Raw genomic sequence first — 19,369 nt, 5'->3', positions numbered from 1 at the left:
TTGATGGTAAATAAGTAAAGTTACTCTTCATTGGGTGGTAGGTGTACATAAGTAAGGCAAAAAAGCAAGGTGAGTTATTCAAGGTAGTGAATACAAATTTTTTACTTCTCACCATACTAATTCCAAACTCCTCCCTTTGTATGGAATTTAAAAAGCTGAAGTTAACGTTAAGTTTATGTATAGAAGATTTATTCAGTAGAGTCTACCTGTCTTTGCATAAAAGGATCATTCAAAGAACCTGAAATTACCTCTTGTTATGTTGATTTATAGCACTTTCTAAGCTTCCTGATAAAGAATTATTCTGATGCAAGAAAGTCTGAGTGTTAATTGCTGCCAAAGTAGATAGAAATAGCATCATCTTTGTCTTTTTTTTTTTCTTTAATCTTATCACAGATGGGAAAATAGTCCTGCCAGGAAACCTCTTGGCTTTCACTTACTATGGCAAACTTTGCAACATCGTGGTGATGAAAGTGAAGGGGACTGACGGTGCAGAGCTGATTGCCCAGGACAGTGCCATTCCCGGTGATTCCAATGAGCCGGACCTTGAGAGATCTGATTTGGAGAGCAGTGCCTTAGACCTGTCCTTACAGCTGGGCAGGATGGACATTGGTGACAGTCCAGGGGTTGCCTCCATGAGCACCCCGGGCACAGCCATGGATCCAGGCTCACCAGTCACACCCAGCGCTCCTGACTCCGGGCACGGAGACAAAACCTTCAGCAGGGGAGATGGTGCACACCTCACACAAGATCTGGAGTTGGCTGGGGAAGGCAACACTGCAGGACTCCCACTAACGGGCAAAATCGGAGCAATGAGCAGTACAGATTGTTTTTACTTCATTTCTTCGAGAACTAAAATCAATTTTATTGAAGCAAGGGCCAGTGTAGCGGAGGATGGCGAGTGTGAGTCCCGGGTCACCTATGACATGATAGGAGGCTTAAGCAGCCAGCTCAGAACTATTAGAGAAACTATTGAACTGCCCTTGAAGCAACCTGAACTGTTCAAGAGTTACGGTATGATGCCTGAGAGTTGGCTTTCTTCATTAACTTTCCTCTTTAACGTGATTTTTTTTTAAACACTAACTATTCCAGGATTATGCACTGAATTGGATGTAACTGGTAAATTTGTGTGTCCAAACAATGTCAAACTCCTTTCTAATTACACTGTATGGATACTGTGAAGATGCTCTGGTTAGCCTGTGTGAAAAACAGTTGAGCAGGGAAAAGATGTGTGTCTGTACTAAAATTCAGGCATGAGTGAGCAGAATTTATAGCAAATAGGAAGTACAAGATCAGAAGTACAAGTACAGAAGACTTGGACACTTGAAAGGTGCAGTTGTTTGTGTTGTCATAAGATTTTGTATTGGTGGACTCAGTTAATCGTATCTTTTAAATGGAGAAAAACTCAGATTAATTCTTCTGCTGTTTTTATCTCTACGTGTTCCTGCAAAATTTTAAGGAGGTCTTTTGAGGCTGTTTGCTCAAACTGCTCAGTGTGTTCAGTGTGGAATTACAGGGTGGAAACCCAAATAAAATTACTGTTGCCATACATAAAGTTACAGCTAATATATAAAAAAACTTGGAGGATTTTTGTGACTCTGTGCTGTGTATTTATCACAAATGGCTATGTACCTTGTTGACACATGCATCACTGTGAGACAGGGCACTTTCTTTTACCTATAAATATTTCTTTAAAATCTTGTCTTGGAGGCCCTTTATTTCTCTCTCTGACCTCTTCCTGCACATGTGCTTCAGAGAGGAGGTGATTTCAGTGGGGACAGTTTCTGTAGAACACAGGTGTCTGTTTCCTGGCCATGATCCACAGGTGTCAGTGGGGTGATGCGAGGCATCTTCATTCCCGAGTGGTCCAGCTCCATTTGGTCCAACCCCAGCGCCACCACGTGGTTTTGTGGCAGCAGAGTTTGCTTCAGCACGAGTGTTCTTCATACCTAATCCATAAAGCTTGAGCAGATTCTCTACTAATCACATGTTGGATGATGATGCTTTCTCAGTTTTACAAACCTTTAGCCCCCATCCAAGTGTTGGGAGTCATTGTCTGCTCCTGGGCAGCGAGGCTGGAGCTGAGGTGAGCCTGTGCTTCCACAGCCCCTTGTATTGCCAGTGCCAGAAACGCCACAGGAGGGAGCAGCATATGCTGCTTTCATGGACTGGTGTGAAGGAACCTGCCTGTAGAGATGCTTTTATTTTTTTCCTTTGTCAGAGGGCAGATAATTTTTTCTTTTCCAGTGTATTAGTTTCTAAGATTTGGGCTTGTGGCCTGCCCTTGAGGCATCATTCCCTGTCTGATTCCCAGTTCCACCCGATGTTTCTTTGGTTGTGTTTCAGCAGTGGCTTTTGTGCTGGGGTCAGGCCTTTGTCAAATATTTGTCTCTGCTTTTTGCTTTCTAGTTTTTTCAACTTCTGGTTTTGGCTTTTATGCCCATTTAATTTGGCTTTGCTGGTCTGAAACTTTCTTTGGTGGGCTCTTTACCTAGGGTCACAGTAGTGTTTCTTGCAGTTTTCATGTATTTTCTGTCCAGCTTCAACTGTTCACAGCAGTACCTTGTTCTTCCAAAGTCTCTTGTGTTCTGTGCCTGAGTGTTTCTGTCTCTTTGGCCCTTAACATGTGCCATTAAATAGGCAGATTCATCCTTTTAATATGTGTTTTTCATCATCTTGTAAGCATACTTTCTTACAAAATTCTCACAGTATTTCTAGAACTTTTTGGAGTGTTGAAGAGAAGTGGTTTTCTGATGTGTGAAGTTTGTTACAATGCCACTGTAAGAATCATTAATCACTTAAAGTATTCATGGATATTAAGTCTTCAGTCTAGTATTTTTTTGAGAAAACACAGTGAAGATTATAATGAACTACTGAAAAATAGAATGATTTAAATAGGTGATTTTAAAGAGAGTTTTTTGGACATTAAAAATGTAGATGAATGTCCCATTTAAGAGTGATCTTTTTCCATGAAAGCCTAATCCATCATAATGACACGTCTGTTACAGGAGTTATTGCTGAGGTCGAGTTAGTATTGGTAGTAACAGGGACAGTGAAATGTGCAAGTGCAGGCTGGGCCTGGAATTTATCACCAGTAACTTCTTTTCTCTGTTTGCCTGCATGTGCTTGTCCCAAGGGATCCCTCCTCCTCGAGGAGTGCTGCTCTATGGCCCTCCAGGAACTGGGAAGACCATGATTGCCAAGGCCATTGCAAACGAGGTTGGCGCTCGCGTTACTGTCATTAATGGCCCTGAAATCATAAGCAAGTAAGTCCACCTACTTTATTTTCATTAATTCTGTAAATATAGTAGCCCAAAATACACCCTGGCATTTGTCCATTTGCTGTGGGTTACCTTCCCAAAAGAGTCAAAAACAAATGGCCAAGGGATCTCTCAAGTTGGGCTTATGTTTCTTGTATTAAAAGAGGTTTATTTGACTTGGCCAGGAAATTTGTGTAAGGCATGGACTGAATTAAAGAGGCGATTAAAACTGCATCTGCAGTTGCCTGTAAGTTAGTTCTGCAACAAGAAGAGGAGCTTGTTAAAGGGTATTTGCAGTTAAGGTGACACTGCACACACACTGATGTCTGCAGAGAAGTAATTTTTTTGTTGTTCTTCAACAATGTAGATAAAATTGTTTCTAACACAGAAGAGAAGCGGTTTTCTTTATCTCTCATTATTCTAGCTTCGACTGTGCTCCATTTCACCTTAATTTCTGGTCCTTGTGGAAATAAAGACTATTGTAGATAATGGCTTAGACTTCAGGACTTTGAAAGCTGCAGCTTTTTGTAACTTACAAGCAGTAATTTTCCAGGTTGCCTGGAAAAGACAAAACCCCTAAGTTTTTTATTAAAATATTTTTTATTCTCACAGGTTTTATGGGGAGTCTGAGTCGAGGTTACGTCAGATATTCGCCGAGGCTTCTCTCTGGTATGTTCCTTTGGAGAATTTTGTTTGCAGTATCAGTTCCAGTCTTAGCGTTCTTAAAAGAAAAATATTTGCAAGAAGCTTTGAATTGTAACTTTTTTTTTTTTTTTAAAAAGCCTAGTGCTTTTTAAAAGGAAATAAAATTGTTTATGTAGAGCTTAGCTAGGAGAAAGCCGTGAAATTTTAGGATGCCTCTTAGATCCTTTTGGACACTGCCCTTTTTAAGGGCCTGTTAGGGATGGTGCCACATCGCTTGACCTGTATCTTTAGTGCCTTGTGTGCTTGTTTCAACAGATGGAAGCATGAGCCAGAGTTTCACCAGGATCCAGATTTTCCTCTAGTTTATCTTTGGAGGCCAGCTCTAAATGACTTGCTGTTGGCTGTAGCATTCCTCTGGTGTAGGGTGGCATCTTGCCCAAATTTGTTAGGCCCAGCTAAGGTGTACTTCAGACTTCCATGTGACTGGTGCTTATAGTACATTAGCAAAAGACTATTGCATACTGAAGTTATTAGTTGTCTAATATATTATTATTTTAGTTTTCTCTCTTGAGTAACACTGTATACAAGGTTGAAACTTCCAGTTACCTAAAGGATTGGGATGCTTGTTAGTTTGTGTAGGAACTGGATGTTTTCCGTGAACAGCCTTCCTCTGCCTTAGTGTTTTAAATCTTCCCGAGCACCTTAACATTTTTTTTTTTCCCTTTTTTTTTTCCCCCTGTCAGTCACCCCTCAATTATATTTATAGATGAGTTGGATGCACTCTGTCCAAAGAGAGAAGGGGCTCAGAATGAAGTGGAAAAGAGAGTTGTTGCTTCGCTGTTGGTATTAATGGATGGCATTGGCTCAGTAAGTTGAAATTAATGGGGCAATTAATGTACATGGGGACTTGCTGGACAAAATAATATTGCTTCCACAGTGGAGCTAATCTGAGATGTATCACTTGTGGGGAAAGAAAGCAGACTTAGGTGAGACTTTATGGAATAATCTAATGCTTTTTTGGATGCTAAGCAGAGGACATAGGAGAGGAATGTATCCTGAAAACTGTTAGTTTGAAAGAAAGTAGGTTTCTTCCATTCACTGCCTTTCCTTTGCCTTCTCCCCCTCTTGTAGTTTTGGTGATCAAACTGAATTTCAGTGCTAGCCCATTAAACAAAACCTGGTAATTTTAATTGCTCTGAAATCAAAGTCATCTGAATACTTCTGGCGATATGTTGGCTGCATGATTAAAGGCAACAGCAGCTATTTCAGGATTGCCAGAGCAGTATGTAGAGCATAAACAAAAGCCTAATAAAGAAACAGTAAATTTAATTGACTTGAGTACATTATGGATTGAGCCCATAAAGTTTGACAATCTTTCATCTATTATTTTATGATTATTCGTGGGAAAGATGAAAGAATTCTGTCTAGAGTATGAAAATAAATTTCTTCTGTTTATGTAATCTGCAAGTTTCTCATTGTTTTCCTGCATGGCAGTTTGAGTTGCCCAGTCTGGAATTGTTCACAGGCAGAACATATTTTCTGGTGGCAAAGGCTGATGGATATTCTTCCTGGAAAGAGTGCTTCATTCACAAAAAGAGAATGACATTACAAGAGACCTGCTAACTGATCTTGCCTCACTGTGAAAGTGAAGAAGCAGAGCTTGAGGAAATTGGTTAACATTTTTGACCTTGCTTTTCCTGCTGGACCTAGAGAAACTTTATAACCTCCTGTCTCTTCTGGGATTGATACCTGAACTGATTTGTTTCCCAACCTTGTTTATTCAAGGTCTGCTGATACCATTTTGTTCTTGTGCCAGTGCTGCATTTTAGCCTAAGCCCTTCTTTTTCTCTCCTTGGTTCTAGCTTTCCTGATTTAGGAAAGCAGATTTGTGGGAATCAAAGTGGGAGGAGTGCCTCTTGTGTTATCTGTTTGATATTTAATTGTACTTTTAAAATGACAATTTGTGTTGTTTGATGCCTCCAGGAAGGCAGTGAAGGGCAGCTGTTGGTCCTTGGGGCCACCAATCGCCCTCATGCGCTGGATGCAGCGCTGCGCAGGCCGGGGCGTTTCGATAAGGAGATAGAAATCGGAATTCCCAACGCCCAGGACCGCCTGGACATTCTCCAGAAGCTTCTCAAGAAGGTTCCCCATTCACTCACAGCAGAGCAGTTGTCACATCTGGCTGATAGTGCACATGGTTATGTGGGTGCAGACTTGGCAGCCTTGTGCAAGGAAGCAGGTAAGGCTTTTTTGTTATCTTATTTAGAGTATTACTTTACTGTTAGTCTCTTTATTAAAGAAAAAAAAACATCTGCAGTCTATACTAATGTCTTTTGAAACACTGAGGTTTTCTTAATTTTTGTGTCAAAGAAAACACAGCCAAGTGTGTCTCTTCCCAGGCAAGTGGAAAAAATTCTTTGAATATTAATGACTTTGAAAAATGCAGTGTTAAGATCAGTTACCCTGGGAAATCCCCCATGCCATTTCTAGGATCTTAGCTTGCTCTCTCTCAGTAAACCAATGGTTTTGGGAGTAAACTAGCACCCCTAAGAGTTCTTCTACTCTCTAGACAGCCCCTTGCACACAAAAATCCTAAGTTGCTCTGGCTGCACAGCTTGCAGGTCCTGCAGGTCCTTGTTCCCAGGCTGTGAAGGCTGTGGGCCTCAGTGGTGTTTCCTATGTCTCCCTTCCATATTTTGTCCTGTATTCCATTTTCTTGCAGATGAGGAGCTCCTGGCAGGGGTGAGGGCACTGTGTGCACCTGGCTCAGGTTGTGCAGTGGAGGTGAGCGAGCTGCACAGCGAGCAGAGCATGCCCCGAGCCAGGGGCTGGAACGTGGCCCTTGGCCTTGGAAACAGGCATAGCCCTGGATAATTATCCATGCATCATGCAGCCAGGGTTCAGTATGTTCCAGGGAATGCTTCAGCATGAGTTCACTTCTGTTTTCGTTGGATGAAATATTGCAAGTACGCTCTATCAGTTCCTAGGTTTTGCTAGAGTGCGTCTGCACAGTTTGAGTGTTGGAGCTTAAATCTGCCCCTGAGCAGCCCTTCAAAACAGCTGAGTCAAAATACAATTGTCCAGCTCTGCTTACATGTATTTGCTCTCTTGTAGTTCACAAATAAGTTTGCTGCATGTGCTGGTTACTTTTATTTCCTTTGGCAATGGGACAGCTTCCTCTGGCAGTGGCACAGAGCACAGATAATTCTTGCATCGGAACTGACTGTGAAGATGACAGATGTTTTATTAGGGGTGCTGGCACCTGGAACAGCAAGGTCTTTGCTTCCCAGCTTCCAGAATTTTTAAGGGATAGTTCTCAAATATGAATTTGTGGAGTTTTTATGGATCAAGAAGAAAAAATAATGAGATTATTTGTTCTCTAGCACTTTCCTCTTGGTTTCAGTTGGTTTTTAAGCTCTGTTTTAAGTTAGAAAACATCATTATTTTTCCTGCTTGTCTATATTTATTAAAATATTAAAATATATAAACTCCCTTTTTATTTTCCATCCCCTGGGTTGTTTGAAAGCCTGTCAGTCTTGCCTGTTTCTCAGTACTCAAATAGTAAACACTTAACTAATGTAGTCTCAAGTTCTCAGTGAAAAGTGGTGTGGTCTCAATTCCAAACATGACCCAGATGAGGCTTTTACTTAATGCACGTGATGATATTATAGATGATATTTACCCACTTCATGAGGACCTCTTAGAAAATAAATCTGGAATGTTGTGCAGGTTGAACACTACATAGATAAAAAAACTTCGGGCGTCTACCTGTGACTGATTGCAGGACATGGTGTTATCCAGGAACTTTGCATCCAAAGTGAATGACAGGAGGAGGATGTCTCCTTCCTATTGCTCTTCTTTCTTCAAGTTCAGTCCGTGCTGTCAGACTTCCCTGTCGTTTGTTACCGTGGGGTGACCTCTGCTGGGGAAAGTGCAGTCCAGCGCCGTTAACTCCTTGCAGCTCAGCTCTCCTCTTCAAGAAGTTGCAGAAGCATGAGTCAGTCGAGCTGTTGCATAAACTGAACTTAAGTTGTTCATCATTAAGGAACGTTCTTAGTTGGAGTCTTTTTTTTTTTTTTTTTTTTTTTCCAATTAAGCTCTTTATCTGTTTTTTTATAGTACATTTTCAACACCTTGTAAAATATTAATGCTTTTACTGGAGTTAAACTTAGCAAAGACTTTTATGATCTACCGTTTCTCCTCAGCAGGGCAAGATTTCCTTCATATGGCAAAATTTCCAGTGTTTTGTCTAGCTTTTTGTGTTGTTCCAAGATGCATGGGCTCCTGTTGCTTCAGAAACTCTCCTGTGGGCCAAGCTAGCTTACTGTCCAGGAATGCTCTCTGATATTCAGTCTAAGCTTTCCTTGTTTAGTTTTATCCCATTATTTCTATTTACATCCTTGTATAACACGTTTGCTCTCCCTCCTTAGTGTTTACACCCTTCAGATATCTCCAGGCTGTTCTCATGTCCTCTACCTCCTCATTCATTACTGCGCCAAACTATAAATATTTAGCTCTTTTAATCTTTCCTCATAAATAAGTTCTTCCTGTCTTCCGAGAAATTGCGTTGATTTTCTCTGAACTGCCTCCAGTTTGTCAATAACCTTTCTGGTGATGTAGGCCTTAGAACTGAACATAACATTTCGTATATATATATTACACCATAAAACATGGTATAAACTTATAGTTGAGGTGACTAATGCACGTTTCTAAATGTCCAAAATACTTGGTATTGCAACAACATCTGAGTTAAGAATTCTTTCACAAATGTTAAGGCACATTCAGATTTGTTGTGTGTGTAAGTACAGGTGAAATGTGGAAACTAGCTTAGAAAAAGGATTTCAGAACTCAGGAATATGTGTTCAGTTTTTGGCACAAGATTTACTGTTGCTTGCTGATTGTATTTCTGTTGTGGTCTGTGGGAGACTCTCGAGTCCTGCATATCCCATTTATATCCTTGGGTTTGTGGCTGGAAAGACTGCAAGATTGCAAGCTAAATATGTTTATATACTTAATACAAAGTTTAGATCATTTTCCAGAGGACTCATCTTTCCTTATCTTTCTACTTCAACTCTGTTTTTTTAACACATGTATTGTGTATATACTGCTTATATAAACCAAGGGTGTAGTAATTAGTAACATGGTAAATGTAGCATTTGTAATGCTTTTGCATCTCTAGTCAGGTTTCCTAAGATACTTCATTATAAAAGCTTTGATGTTTGCCTTCTCTATAATTCTGAAGACCATTTGTTAATGGAAAGTAAATAACCATTGTAGAATTAAACATATTCCAACTGTTTTTTAGGCAGAAGTTGTTTGTTCTCCAGTGCACGGTTTACTTAGTGGTACTGCTGGGGTCAGACAGGCAAGTTTCATATTCTGTTCAGCAACTCTGCATTTTCATGGGAATTTTGAAGAAGTTTTGGGGGCCTGTAATACCCATTTTGTGTTGATATTTCTGGGCCCCCGTGACTATGGTGTGTACAGAATTGTGGTGTGGTATATGCTGGGATGGGCAGGGAGAGGAAAAGAGGACAAGAAACTTGGAGAACCTGTGCAGTGTGATCTGGACTTTCCCAAACAGGGTATTGTGACTAAAACACATGAAACCTTTATATGGAGATACTTAAACAGCTAAGAGTGTTCTTATTTTATCTGCTGAATTTTTAAAAGTTAGTGGGTTTTTCTCCCTTTTCTCTACTGAAGATACAGTTCTAGTCTCTCACAAAAATGAAACCACAAAACTGTTTTTTCATAGGATATATCTACATGTGCAAGGTTAAAATATCTGAAGGGGCTACACTGGAAAAATTACGATTTGCTGTAATTCTCTACTGCCTAGGAAGATACTTGTGATTTCCACAGAAGTTACCAGCCATATGTGATAAACCTGCAGATTCCATGCTGAGCACTGGGCCACATCCCATGGACATCAGCTTGCAGTAGGCTCCTCTTGGTACACTTCTGAGGACTTGAGTACCGTCTGAGGGATTTACACACGGGGGATTCTTGACAAGAAAAGGGCCTATTTATGTGTGTAGCTGAGAAAGTCATATTCTTCAGAGTGGAAGAGGTTTACTGTATCCTAAATTATTTAGTAGACTGGCTTTTAGTGTGAACAGCTGTCTTCTGAATTGTTTTATCTCAAGCAGAGGAGTGTGTAGAAGATAGACTGGCATATCCTTGCATATAATGTCAGTGTTTGTATGCCCTTGAGATCTTGTTGCTTCTGTTATTTAATTTGCCACGTGTTCTTTTATAATTCCCTAAAAGTTATAATGGTTTTAATTTATTGGCAAAGATAAGCACTGTACTTCTTTTTTTAAAAAAAAAACCCAAAACATATGAAATGTTAATTATGTAGCAGGGACATGAATGGTATAAACTGTACTGAATGTTAGAAGATGCTTAGCAACAAAGGTTTCCAAATATAGCAATTTATTATAAACTTATCCTTCTATGGCTGCCTGTAGCATTTCAAGAGGGTGAATATAAATATAGCTTGATTTCTTCAAGGAGTGGGTTCAGTCATATTGTTTACAGAGAAAGGAAGTATTTGCTTTGTGACTCTCAGAATTTATCTTGAACATCCTTGTTCATTACACATCATTTCAGTGTGCTGATATAAAACACTTGGGCCGTGATAAGATAGCATCATGAGGAGAAGAAGAACAAATGGCTTTGTTTAAATAGTGGTCACTCTGGCAAGAACATTGATTTGCTTCGAGTAAGGATGCTGAGACTTTGAGACTTCTGTGAAAGAGGCACTGGTGGCTTTGTTTTGCATCAGAAGTTTCTAAATTGGCTGAAAAAGGTATCACCCTGCTTAGCCTGTAGGATTAGAATGGCTTACTGGCTTGAACTGTCTGTTACAAAAAAATCCTAGAGAAATAAGAGATTGAGGTGCATCTTTGAGCAGTATAAATCAGCTGAATCTGTGAAGCCACTTTTGTAGGCATCTGATAATGGTCTGTTGTCTTGTGCTCATAATTTTGAGCCCTGTTGTTTGGAGATCTTGTCTGTGCTGTTCATTTGCCCCTTTAATTATCTCTGCAGTCTGATGAATAATACAAGATGGAGAGGCTTTATGCTGTTTAATCCATAGCTCTATATATTGATTTTATGTGGATATTAGATCTGTAAAGGTGTAATTTGTTTAGGAGCATAGTGTGCTTGGCTTTTTGTTGGAGCTGAGAAACTCCCTGCTGTATCTTCTACACCCCAAAAAAGAGTTTCTGCAATCCACTTCAATTAAAAGTAAGAATTAAAAAGCAATAATCAACTGAAGGACCGTCTCTTAGGATTTTTCTGGTTTTCTCTGTAATTGGTGGGGAAGCGACTTCCCCTGAAGCCCAGGAATGCCTCTTTGTTAGACCTGTGTAGTTTTTCCCCCCCAGCTCCTGCAGTTGTGGCAGCCTGGCCACCTGCAGGAAACATGAACCGTGTGGGCTAATGTGATTAACAGTGAGGCTCTGTGCACCCCGAGGAGCAGCCCCTGACTGCTCTTTCAGCCAGACAAACACTGCCTTCAGTCCGTGCCTTCCCAGCCTCCTATCTCCAATCGAGCTCTTCCTTTCAGCTCAGGCACAGCCCCGATGAAACAGCCCAGTGTTGGGGCATCAAGAATATCCTTCCTTTCTTTTAAGCCATTAAGATTCTGAACCTTTCCCAGCACTGTCTGGGTCTGGGTTCTGCTGAGGGGGTGTGCAACAAATGTAGATATTTTTCTTGGGTTATACTGCTAAATGTAGGAATGTGGGCTTGAGACGCTGTTGAAAATGCAGATTTTGACAGAGGCAGTGGATGACCAAGGCAATGGGATTGTTTGTTTTGCCAGGATGGTTTTTGGTTTGCTTTCAAATTAACTGACTGCAGTTACAGATTGGAAAGGGGAAGCACTGCTTGACGTGCTATAATTATTTGATTCCCTTATTGGAAAGTGACTGAAAATACCATGTTTGTGTTGTTATTTATTTCTTAGTAGCAGGCACAAATATTGAAGCTATGCTGTTGCCAACAATCTGCTGTTGCGTCGTCTGAGTGGTGGTTCCCATGTGACATTCAAAATGAGGTGGGAAAGGCTGCTTGCCTTTTTGTGAAAAGGTCATGTAGAAAATGTGGGAGTTTGGGGAGTATTAATAACATATCTAGTCAGATGGTCAATACAAAATAAGTGTTATGAAATTTTTGCAGAAAGGGCAGAATATTGGATTCTGAAATGCACTGAGAAGCACAGATGTGATGCAAAAGTAAAGCTACAAATGAATCTTTGGACTGGGACAACTGAGTTTTCTGGCACTGTGTTCCATCACTCTATTTTATGTTGTAAGGAGAGCAAGAAAATCCAATGCCCATCTTCATTGTTCATGAGTGTTAAGTTAGTGCTGTGTTTTGTGGTGTTTAAGTTGGGTCCCTGAAGCAGAGGGTATTTCTAAACCTACACAGTTGGCTGAGCAGGTTAGGAGCAAAGGGGCCCTGGCTTGCACACACACACGGCAAAGCAATGTGGCTTTTTGTCCTCTGTAGCATGTGTTTTGGGATTGTTTCTTCCAGCAGCAGCTCAGAATGATGGCTTTTCTGCAGATGTGCCTACATGTGGCTGCTGCCTCTCTGAAGCAATGCCAGTGCGTGCTGTGCTGGTTTTCCGAGTTACTTTTTCCTTAAAGAACATCTTTGCCCAGTTCTTTAGTTTGTTTTCTAATGATACTTGATTTTTGTTTTTTGCAGAAGGAACATTGCACTCACTGCAGTTAGGGCATGTGAACTTTTGGTTTTCGTCATAACTAATTTTAAGTGTGTGTTTATCCAAAACTTGCAGCTAATTGGATTGCTGACTTCATGCACACAGTTATGGGTTGAATACTTCATAATTTGCTTAAAGCACATCCCATTCTGCCTGCTGATATTTATATAAGCAGGAAATAGGGATTATTTTCTCAGAAGAGTTGATCAATAATTGTAGCTAATATTTTAAATTAACTGTCTTGGCAGATAAGTCACCATGTTCTTGCTTCTGCAGCTTGAGTGGTATGGAAGAAATGGTATTATTCATGTGTGGCAATGCAGTCAGCAGCAGGCATTTGTATGTAGAATCATTAGCTACTATTGGGGGACAGAGCTTAAACATTTTGAGGCAAAGTTTTCATAAGTCTCCTGGCTTTAATTTTTAGCTGTATCCCTTGCCAACATTCCTAATTACAATTAGACTGGGCAGTTAGCCATTAGCTGTTGCTTCTTGTCTTTCTGCCCTTACTGTTTTGGTAGCCTGGCAAGTCCTTGTTTTTCTCCTCACACGTGTGACCACCCTAAGGTACATTTTTGTCTGTGAGCAGGCTAGGAACAGGCAGTCTGGTATTCCTTATTTCCCTCTGTTGTCACAGTGTCGGGATAAATGACGTGTGTGTGTGTACCTGATCTTTGAATAAACCATTTCCTCTACGAAAGAAGTTCTGAAAAGGCAGTTCCTCCTTCCTTCCTTCCTTCCTTCCTTCCTTGCCCTCCCCTGTCACACCTCTCAGCAGCTTTCAGGCAGCTCCACAGACATGTTCCAGCAAATGCCAGGGCTCCTCAGGAAGGACTATAAATCATGGATGTAATCCCTGCAGTAGGTTAGTGCTCAGGTTAGCCCAGTGAATTTGCAATGTTATGGTTACAAGGGATTTAAGGGCATTATCTTTCCTGTGCAAACAGTGCACGAAAGCTCTTCAGGGATTTTTCCCATATAGCTGTGGCAGCTAAAGACAGATTGCAGAATATGGTTCTGAGAGCAAAAAGTCAAGGTTTCTGTGTCCTGATTTTTTTTCCTAAATACAGTTTTACATACAGGTTAAATTAAAAAAAAAAAAGTTTAAAATAGATTTATAAACTGATTTTAAGTTTTATGAAATGCTTTTTCTATGCCTAAATCTGTTAAACTTTGAAGTGTAGTATGTAAAGATCTGGCAGCAGAGGAAGATGTCCCCTCCCTAAGAAAGCTGGGATCTTACCCATCCATGCCCTTCTGTTGAGCATTCCACTGCCAGCCAGGTAGAGGATCACGTTGGATCTGACAGCTGTCACAGGGAGAAACAGTGTGTGTCTTCTGGGTTTGGCCAGAAGAATTTGGAAGGGAAATGCCAGATTAGCAGAGAAAGAAGAACTATTTCCTTTGTAAACAATCTTACAAGAAGATAACAATTTCTTTGAAGCTACGTACAAATTCTGGTACTGGAATTCTGGTAGAGTAAGTCCAGACAGGGTGGATTTGCAAAAGGAACAGCTGATGGGCAGTAAAAGATGCATGATTAACCATTTTGTTGGGCTCAGTTTATTTCCACAAGTGTTGTGTATATATTCTGTTTTGGAGACCTAAAGTATATACGTTGGTCATTCTGAGTGGCTGCTTCCCATTATTTACAATGATGTGTAATTATACACAGACTCTGACAAATACAGCAGTGCTGTAGGGTCTATTTTTAGGCTGGGATATTTGTTATTATGACCTAATGTGCCAAAACCTAGCCAAGCTAGGCTAAAATCTTACAGGCAAACAATGCTATTGACCTTGTATGTAGCCTGGTACCAAAGAAGGATCATCTGTACCAGGACAGGGCTTTCTGCTGGGTTTTTCCCCTCTGTCCACTTGGTTTCCTCTGTTCTAGACAGACAGGATGAGTCGGTGAGGTAGAACACACAGTTGCTGGGCTGGAACAAACTGTTTATTTTCCATTGTTTGTAATCATGCATGCCTTATTATGCTGGGGTTTTTTTCCTTTTTTTTTTTTTTTTTTTTTTTTTTCCAAACCAGGATTTTCCACTGCTGCTTCACTGAGGATCAGTGTTGTTCACAATCTCTGTTCAAAATAGGTATCCTGTGCCTGTGTGAAGTCCCACTGACCCTTCAGCAGGAAAACTGCACTTCAGTCCTTCCTCCCCTCATGCAGGACTGGAATAAAACGGGGAAAACCCACTGGCCCACTTCTGAGCCCCACCCAGGCACTGCCAAAAGGGTTATTGATCCTCATTAACCCTGAAGTAACATCTGAAAAGCAGCAAGCCAGCTTAAAGGAATGCTGTGCTCAGAGTCAGTTCACGGCAATGACATTATGCTCAACCCAAAACATTCCCCTGTGGAAGACACTCAGGAGGTGCCTGATGTTTTCTGAGGCATTGCTGTTTGTATCTGCATTATAACTTGTGTAGTGGTGAACATGGCTTTGCTGTAGGGTTCCACCTCCTTTGCCTCTGCACTGCTTCTGGCAGCAGGGTTTGCATCCTAGCCTGCATGTCCTTACATTCAATCCATCTTTCAGCGTCTGGAGACAAGGATGTGTTTTCCTGCCTCTGGCAAGCCACTGGCCGTATCCTTCTCCTCTTACTGAGAGTCCCCCGTCCCGCCCCTCTTGTTAGAGGTCAATCTGAAGTGCAGGAAAGAATGATTATGATAACAGGAGGAAACAGGAAGAATCATGCTTTCTTTTTCAATCTGTTTTTTATTATTGTTTTAATGTAAAACATTGTTTCAATTAAATGATGACCTGTGCAGTGGCATGTGCATGCACATGCTGAAATGAATTCCGGCTTTGTTTGGAAAGCTGTGACCTCTTTATTCCTGTTCTGGATCAAGGCCGTTGCCTTCAAAACCCGCTGCTGAGGACTGAAATTTCACTCATACTCCTCGTAGCACTGGCAGTAACAAACCTTAAGAGCAGTGGTCTCCTTGGGTATTTTTATTTGCTATTCTTTCTCAATTTTAAAATAAATGTGCTTGATTTTAAGACTTACTCATGTTATGGAAAAAAAATAACTGTGACATTTAAAATGCATCAAATGAGTGCTGGGCTACACTGACACTTGGTGAAGTAGATTGGTATAGAAATAAGCAGATATCTTTATCATTTATTTGTTTTCTCTGTACCTTAATTTCGTGTGATGTTATTTACTTGCATTTTTTTAAACTGAGATTCCTGTGAATTGACTGCCCTGAAAGAAAATACAAGACTGGACCCCAATGCCCACTCTCACCCCACAAAGTCCTAGCTGCAATGATACTGGAATAATATGTCAAGTTTGTTATTTGTTTGGATATAAATTTTAAATCTGGGGCGGTGAATCTATTTAAGTTGTTTTGTTGGTTTTTTTTTTTCTCTTAAAATGACTTCTTCAGGGGAGGAAATGGGCAAGGAAAAGCATGAAATTTGCCTGAGTTGTTAAAATGAGTCAGTTACATTTTATATTTGTCCTCTGGTGACCAGATTTTCATTTTTCTCCTTGGCCTCATGGAATGTTTTTATTTATGTATCTTGTTAGTTTTGGGTGTTCTGTGCAAGGGGAAACCTGGATTACAAACTTTTTTTCTTTCTGTTATTGTATTAAGAGCTTGGGTATTGGATGCAGGTGTTCCGACTGCCGTAATTGGCACTTTATGGAGAGACACCAGCTGTACTGCTTCACAGGGGACATATTATGTCTCTTCACACGTTGTATATATTGCAGGAAATGCAAAATTCCTGTCATTGTCAGAAACTTTGCATGTCTGTGTCTACCAGTGCCTCTGCAGAGAAAAAAAAGACAACAATCTGCTGAAAGTTAAAACCACGTCTATTTTCAGAAATGGCTTATCCCTTTTTTTGTCCTTTCATGTAGCACTAATTGATGTTTGGTTTGGTTAAATATAGAAGAGACTTAACAAATGTTTGTCTTTTTATGGTCATGCAAGGTGAGCTGGTGTGGTATGAAGTGCCTCATTTGTTTTGGAACACTTGTCAGCAGATGCTGCGTATCTGGATATGCGTATACCTGTGTATAAAATTATACTCATCATGTAATAGTATACACACACAAAAAAAATTAACATTTTCAGTCACAGGACAGGGTTGGAAGCAGAAGCAATAAAACTCTGAATTATATTAGGCCTTAAAAGGGATAATTATACAGGGGAAACCATCCTGCTTTTGGGCATCTTACGCAATGGGGGCTGCAGTTGCTCTCTTGGGAATGCCTGGGAGCAGCCAACAGGTACTGCTCGGTCCTGCCCGGGGGGTATTGATGTATTGATGTGTGAGTAGGTGGGAATTGTGTGGCTTTTGAAGGGTTGATTTATAGGAGGAAACTAAAAATTAGTATCAAGATTTATAGATACTGTATGTGAGTGATTTGCCCAAACAAAAGAGTGGGTAAAAGCTCTGCCTGCGTTTGAAAAATGTAATTGCTGAAGGGAACAAAGAGCCGTTGAGTGTCACAGGGAATGTTTGTTCCATATCAAGAAAAATGCAGGTGTCTGGCATCTTACTACACGGAAAAATATGGTTCCAATGGAAGTTAAAGCAGTCTCATGAGGTTTTTAAAAAAAGTTTTGAAGATACTGTCCTGATAATAGGGAAGTGGGCAGGGTTGTGGATTTCTTGTGAGCTGATTTTTACATGTCCTTGAATGTTCATTGCACCTCTTCTGTGGTTTAGAAATGTGTTCAGATCAATGTATGGACATTTGGAGTGTTTGCCCTGCGAGCTTAATCTCTGGGAAAACAGGAGCAAGGCTGTATTGTTCTGTCTTTTCGAACAGATACAACTTATATTCTGTCTGTGGTTGTTAAATCCTCTTTTTTGTGCTCTCTCATCAGAAGTGTCTTGCGTGTCCTTTGACGTAGTTCAGGCCCAGCACCGAGACACTCTTTTGAGCATCATTTCCTTTCCAGTGCTGTGTTATGTTTGTGTGTGGTACGCTCTGCTTGTGAGAACCAGGAGGAAGCCCACCTGTTTTTCCATGTTCTTTTGTTTCACTAGGATTGTACGCGCTGCGGAGAGCGCTGGGGAGGCGGCCCAGCCTGTGGGACACGGCGGTGGCTGGGTCAGTGATGATTGCTTTCAATGACTTCCTGCAGGGGATGAACGATGTCAGGCCCAGCGCCATGAGGGAGGTGGCAATTGATGTGCCAAAAGTAAGTCGTTCTGTGCAATGCTGTGGCAACATTGTCAGGGCCATGTAAAGAGAGGGAAGAGTGGGATTTTATGGAATGGAAGCCTTAATTTACTGGTTCGTGTTGTGTGTCATCTTCCTGTTTGAGTGTTTGTTTATAATTTTGAAGAACCGTTTGCAGAACGGCTCCTGATGCTTCAGGAAGAGTTTGGAGTGCAGGATCCTATCTCCTGATCTGTAGTTTTTTATGCTGAGTGGGTTTATGGGGTAAAAGTCTTCAGATGCATGTTCAAAGAAAGTCCGGAACAGCCGTGAAAGTTTGAGCCTTTGGAAAACAGAGATAAAATAAAGCAGAAACCAACTGTTAGCATTTGTAACCAGAGTGTGTTGAAACAAAGCTGTGAAGAGTTTGATTGCTGTGATTTTAATGTAGATGTGGCCTGAATGTCTTCAGTGGCATCATATGGTTTTAAGTGAAGGCAGAATTCTATGCTGTAGGCTGATTATCACTGCCAAAGAGTCACCTATCAGGTGACTGTCTTTATAAGAGCAGTCCATTTGGCAGTGCCAGGTTCATCTTTACCCTGCTCACTGCCCTCTCAATTACATATAGTAATAGTTCAGTAGCAGACCCAACATAAATTGGGCTGGGAACTGACCTGGTTTAAGGCAGCTCTGAGCTATGTTAAGAAGATTGAGCAAAAGAACTTTGTATTAATCTGACTAAATCCTGATTCTGCGAGCAGTTGTGCTGGTGTTTCTCAGCAGCTCCCCAAGCCCTAGAAGAAAACATTTATGTTTCATTGAATGAAAATGAGTCATTTGGGAATTAGATTGCACAACTGTAGACCCTTATGCCCAAACTTATAGGAATGGGAAATAAAATCTGTGAACCGGATGCTGCACACAGCCAGCTCGGATGTCACACTTGGCTTGCTAAGAGTCCATGCTGTGCAGGGTGGAATTGCCTGGGCTGGCCCCAAACAGCTTTTCCTGGAAATGGTGTCATGGCACCAATATCCTCAAGGCGACGTGGTTCTGCTGAGAGCCAGAGTGACTGATGCTTGCTTTGCTCGTTGTGCTGCTGGCTTGTGGGCTCATGTTGTTATCCCTGTGCTGTGCCTCTCAGGCACTCCAGCCCCTTTGGAGCCAGGTGGAATGCTGCCCAGCGGCACACCACAGGCAGGTAGAAGCAAGGTCTTGAGGTACTACAGGAAATCTGTTCTCAGTCCTGGTCAACGTACTTCTCTTGTTCACTGAGCCATCCTGCTAGTGGCTTCCTTAATTGTCACTTGATTTTATTTGTTAAACACCCACTGAGTTATTGGGGTCCTGCTGGAATTCATTCCTTTGTTAACAGTGTAGTGGAGATTGTTTTTGTGCTGACAGGACCTGCGAAGTAATGCATATTCTCTGAAGATTTAGGGTAAATTTCAAGCCATGTGCTTGCTGCCTGAGGTGAGTTTCAAGCAGAATCTTAAGTACTGGGTGGAACAGATTGAATGCCCTTCCATGTTACCTACCAAAGGAAAGAAGTTTGGAAGTAGATGATCTTTAGGTTCCATTCCATC

At 41.0% G+C, this 19,369-nt stretch overlaps 1 protein-coding gene across 1 annotated transcript in view; it reads left to right on the top strand.

The window, feature by feature from the left end:
* The window catches only part of AFG2A (AFG2 AAA ATPase homolog A), a 165,067-nt gene that overhangs the window by 3,044 nt on the left and 142,654 nt on the right, over positions 1-19,369 (top strand). Inside the window, 6 exon segments of the mRNA XM_066318207.1 lie at positions 394-1,011; positions 3,134-3,263; positions 3,870-3,926; positions 4,646-4,769; positions 5,886-6,141; positions 17,666-17,820. Coding sequence (XP_066174304.1) covers positions 394-1,011; positions 3,134-3,263; positions 3,870-3,926; positions 4,646-4,769; positions 5,886-6,141; positions 17,666-17,820 — 1,340 coding nt within the window.

This window comes from Sylvia atricapilla, chromosome 4, assembly GCF_009819655.1.
Source record: "Sylvia atricapilla isolate bSylAtr1 chromosome 4, bSylAtr1.pri, whole genome shotgun sequence".
In the NCBI taxonomy this organism is placed as follows: domain Eukaryota; kingdom Metazoa; phylum Chordata; class Aves; order Passeriformes; family Sylviidae; genus Sylvia; species Sylvia atricapilla.
The sequence above is the reverse complement of the archived record's forward strand: the minus strand, read 5'-3'. Positions and strand labels throughout refer to the sequence as shown.